We start from the raw sequence: 4,802 nt of genomic DNA on the forward strand, positions 1-4,802 counted from the left end.
ATTTAAGTGAAATTTAAAAAAAATAAAAATTTGGGTTTTCCAATAAAACACGCATAATTGGTTTAAAATATTATTCAATTATTTTTTATAATTCTTCTTATATTTTTTATTATTTTAAGATTGAATATTTTCAACTTTAGAATCTAAACTTGTAGCAAAAAGAAAATTGATATATAAGCAAAATAGGAAATATATATATCCATAAAAAATACGAACAAAAAGAAATCTCTTTCAAAGAGTTGCTCAGTCTAATTCAATAAAATGCTTGATTCATAGCAAAATTTCTCCACTCCTAATATTCTACTATTCACTCTATCATTCCACGAAACTCATTCCTGCAGCGATGTCTGGTGGCAGCTCCTCACCCTGGCGTTGAAACAGATAAATCAGAGCACTCTCTATCACCTTCATCTTTTTCTTCTCTGCTGCTGCCTCATCCTCCATCGCCTTCCTCTTCAACTTCTCTGCTGCTGCCTCATCCTCCATCGCCTTCCTCTTCAACTTCTCGTCTTCAAGCTCTGCCTGCAGTTCAAGCAGCTTCCTCTGAGTCTCCTCTAGTTGGACTCCGTTGCCAGACCCATGTGAATTTGGACCGAAGAGTTGACTAGGAGTCGGTCCAAAACCCACACCACGTACTCTACCCGGTTTCTCTTTTCTGAAAACCTGAGCAATGGAATCATTTTGAGACAACACCCTTGATGACTCATCCTGCTGCTCAATCTCCTCAATTCTTTCCTACATACACAAATTAGCATAAACAACAATTTTGTTGATGGGTCCATCTCATGTCAATAACACATAGCAAACGATAACATAGGATGCCTGCCACTATAACTAGCTGTAAGGGATAAATGAAACTCAGTCATTCAAATTCTACGGCAACTGTTTCCAAATTATATCTTAGCTCAAATAGTCCAGAAACATAACTGTTAAATTAGCAATGATAATTAAAGTAAGCTGAAATAGGACTTTTAAAAGTCTCTTGGTCCATCTTAACATACAGTATCAAACCATTCATCAAACAGGAGCAAAAACAATATAGCATAGAAAAGTAGACTATTGCCCTATTTGAGGTCATAAGTTTATCGATCAATTATAAGTAGTAGTACTTACACCGATTGCTCTTGCTTCATCATTCATATAGGAGCCGTCCTTTTTTTGTGCACCTTTATCCATAACTCTCCTCTACCGACTATTCTCCCTTGTTCTTCCGACTGTATCAACAAATTTTGTGCCATTACCGTTTTCCACACAATCAAGGCAACCTTAAGTCACAGAAATAGTCCGAAGAGTGAACAAAAAAAGTAAAGTACCTCTTCTTCCAAACGCCGTGCAAAGCTCTTCGAACCGCCAGTGTGGGTATACTGTTGTTTTGATCGATTCTTCGCATTTTTCTTGCACTTCTTCTATTGGTCCAGCAGAGAAAACGGGAGATTATAAGATGATTTAAAAATACTCAACGCAACAATAATTTGTAATATAGTAGTTTACCTTCGTCTCGGGTTTGGCGCGATAGTCAAGGTACCATCTCCAATGCTCTCGATCTATTTCCGGTGGACGGTTCTCAATATTTTGTTCAGTCGTGAACGTTGGCTCGAAATAAGCATTATACAACCTCAGCCTTGTCTCCTTCCAGGACTTTCCCATAGCTTTCAAAATATTTTTTTGATGGTTCCTTCGCTATCTTCATCAATGGTCCGAAGAGTGAACAAAAAAAGTAAAGTACCTCTTCTTCCAAACGCCGTGCAAAGCTCTTCGAACCGCCAGTGTGGGTATACTGTTGTTTTGATCGATTCTTCGCATTTTTCTTGCACTTCTTCTATTGGTCCAGCAGAGAAAACGGGAGATTATAAGATGATTTAAAAATACTCAACGCAACAATAATTTGTAATATAGTAGTTTACCTTCGTCTCGGGTTTGGCGCGATAGTCAAGGTACCATCTCCAATGCTCTCGATATATTCCCGGCGGACGGTTCTCAATATTTTGTTCAGTCGTGAACATTGGCTCGAAATAAGCATTATACAACCTCAGCCTTGTCTCCTTCCAGGACTTTTCCATAGCTTTCAAAATATTTTTTTTGATGGTTCCTTCGCTATCTTCATCAATGTGGAAAATATGCTATACAGATAACAAACAACAGTATGTCAGGAGTTGTAAAAATAAAGCAGATTTATTTCAAAGGGGACATAAACTTTTACCTTGACACATTCATTATAAACTTTGTCCTTGGTGGTAATCTTGCGCCAACTTTCCTCGCAGATATGAAATTTCCCAAAATCAGATCCTAACAGACCAAGCACGCCACTCAACAGTCCAGCCTTGTTTCCAATTGCTTGCTTTGCCTTGTTGAACCTGAGCACGATCTTTCTACCGTTAGGCCTTTCCATAGCCTCCCTGACGCTTAGTCTTGCCGGCTTGATTGTGCCATCAGAATCTAAAAGCCAAACACAATACCATATGTGTATCCGTAGTGGACAGCATGGGATAATAAAAATAATCACCAAGAATGTAAATCGGATTGAACACATAAAATTTAATAGCTAAATTACCGATTATCCTGACTTCCTAAAACTCTGTTGTCTTGCGTCCTTTGTGATTCTGAGCTCTAGAATCAACAAACGAGTCATCAGCTTCTTGATCAACAGAATCTACATCATTAGCATTATCCGTAGAGTTTACACGGCTTGGCTCTGAGTTCTGAATGGTAGTTGTGCTCGTTTGTGGAGCAGGCCTTGGTACACTGCGCGGCGGAAGGAACGGGCGTGAAGTTGGAGGGACACTATCACCACTATCCGGGAGTATTTCAGAGTCATCGCGGTGGGTAGCAGAGGCCGGAGGCGGAGCCATTTGTGGTTGCTGACATCCTGGTCCTACTTTCGATTTTTTCATGAAACGACCTTTTCTGGCCATCTTAGAAGATAAAGGGTGCCTGTTTCAACTAAATAACAAATTAAAATCAAGAAGAGTCAAAGCACATATCATTCTGTTTTGATAAATTTGTTACAACCAAAATTAAAATATAATTCATTGACTAATCCATATAGAAAACACAAGTTTAGATACATATATGAAATTACATACATGTGAGACTATAAGTTCTGCCCAAGACTCTATGATACTCCCAACCATTTCAACAGAAAAAGCACCACGTACATTCAGGATTGTAGCAATTGCAAAGGGCAACTCCAAATTAATTGCTATGTTTCATATATAGCTTTTAGTTTCAAATATCACATGAACACTGTTTAAGGCTAAGTGACTAAATAATTTAATATATTTAATTAAGAAAACTAGTGACTAAATGATTTCCACGAACAAGTACCAAATACACAAGAGGAGTATTTAAAATATATACGATGAAGAGCCTATAGGTAGATATGACCGAACCATTAAATCTTAGGTAGACAACAGCATTAAAAAAACACCACGCACATATCAAAATACAAACCAACTGGCTATATATATTAATGTCATATTTTAGGTATAGATTTGAACAATCAAAAGCATATAAATTACTTATGACCTATCCCAATTTAATTAGATCCTTCCATTGATTATTTTCATGCATGTCCTAGAGTGTTAGCTATAATCATTGCAACGAGTATATGGGGCCAAAAAGGTGTCTTATTTTATAATCACCATCGAATAATTATACACTCAAAAAATATAATTCCCAAAAAATGAATAAATAACTAAATCAATAATCATATGTTATAATTTTTTAATTAGATAATTAATTACTAAAATAATCAAATCTCCCATAAGAAAATAATTAAATGTATAATAAATAAACTAAACAATCAAGCTTTGACCTATGTTTGAACTACTTTGCTTTTAACTCTCTATAAAACCATGTTATCCTTGTTCAACAAAAAAGAGAAAAGATACAATGCCATATAAGAAGAAACAGTGATCAAATCAAGCTAATAAAACGCATGATTTCAAGCCTTTTGTCAGGGTTTATGTTAGTCATTACTGCCCAAGAGAACTCATCATCAGTTTCAATTGTTTCAAGCAATAAAATACCATGGTTCAAGTTCCTTTAATTAGTTATTTAAAATTCTAGGCAGTTAAAGCTTCCCATTACAATATAAGTTTTCACAAATTCAGTATGAAACTTCAAGTCAGAATAGTTTGGGTCTCTCACAAAAATTTTAGGGAATGTGCCTTGAACGACAATAGCATTGGGATCAACGTTAAGATAAATGCTAACAAATTCAAAGATTTTGAATATAAAGATAGTGACAACTGAATGAGTTCCTACTCTCCATAAAAATCTCATGGGGTAAGGCAAGCCAAATAGCATTTCATAACTAACTCAGAATGAAAGCAATGCAAAAATAACCAAATCCCAAAGGAATATAAGTTCAAACTTTAAGATGGGCCAACCTTGATCTCAATCGGAAGCTGTGAAGACTGGTGGAGAGACCTGAGCGACCGGGAGTGGCTGGAGACCTAGGTTTGGCGCAAGCTGAGGATCCCTCGTTGGGAGCGCGAGTTGTGCGAGCTTCTATTGGGGAGGGGTTCCTTCGTTCAATGTTTTCGAAGTTAGGGCTGGGGAATAAGGAATGAGAAGCAAAGTAACTTATAGTGGAGCTGGGGTATTTCATAAAAGGGTTTCAATTTTAATTTCGCGGCTCCCTTTATTTGTGAAAACCCAAATTCCTAATATAGCATTTTAAAGCAAAATCAATAATAGGTGGGTTGATATCCTAAATTTTAAAATAATAATAATAATAATATTAATAATTAAATAGAACAGTATAGGGATTAGTCATAATAAAAATTTCTAAAACATGT

General features: G+C 36.3%; 1 protein-coding gene across 4 annotated transcripts; it reads right to left on the reverse strand.

Annotated features, from left to right (window-relative positions):
* LOC107611956 lies at window positions 178-4,548 on the reverse strand. 4 transcript variants are annotated; one of them, XM_021109227.1, is made up of 7 exons: window positions 4,392-4,548; window positions 2,552-2,931; window positions 2,201-2,436; window positions 1,905-2,120; window positions 1,727-1,819; window positions 1,114-1,214; window positions 178-735 (listed from the first exon to the last, which is right to left on the reverse strand). In XM_021109227.1, exons 3-6 carry the CDS (start codon window positions 2,387-2,389, stop codon window positions 1,137-1,139), a joined length of 576 nt encoding a protein of 191 aa, XP_020964886.1. In that variant the 5' UTR covers window positions 2,390-2,436; window positions 2,552-2,931; window positions 4,392-4,548; the 3' UTR covers window positions 178-735; window positions 1,114-1,136. The 4 variants fall into 4 exon arrangements, with proteins under 4 accessions (XP_020964886.1, XP_020964885.1, XP_016169300.1 ...); XM_021109226.1 differs by having other exon boundaries at window positions 2,552-2,940; XM_016313814.2 differs by lacking the exons at window positions 1,727-1,819; window positions 1,905-2,120; window positions 2,201-2,436; window positions 2,552-2,931; window positions 4,392-4,548 and adding exons at window positions 1,314-1,406; window positions 1,492-1,689.

This window comes from Arachis ipaensis, chromosome B08, assembly GCF_000816755.2.
Source record: "Arachis ipaensis cultivar K30076 chromosome B08, Araip1.1, whole genome shotgun sequence".
In the NCBI taxonomy this organism is placed as follows: domain Eukaryota; kingdom Viridiplantae; phylum Streptophyta; class Magnoliopsida; order Fabales; family Fabaceae; genus Arachis; species Arachis ipaensis.

Bases quoted from the DNA above. Each gene is read 5' to 3' on its own strand.
- LOC107611956 (XM_021109227.1), bottom strand. From the start codon at position 2,389: ATGGAAAGGCCTAACGGTAGAAAGATCGTGCTCAGGTTCAACAAGGCA. The intron at 2,121-2,200 runs GTAAAAGTTTAT...TTATCTGTATAG, and splicing joins TTTATAATGAATGTGTCAAG to CATATTTTCCACATTGATGA. The intron at 1,215-1,726 runs GTACTTTACTTT...TTGTTGATACAG, and splicing joins CACGGCGTTTGGAAGAAGAG to TCGGAAGAACAAGGGAGAAT.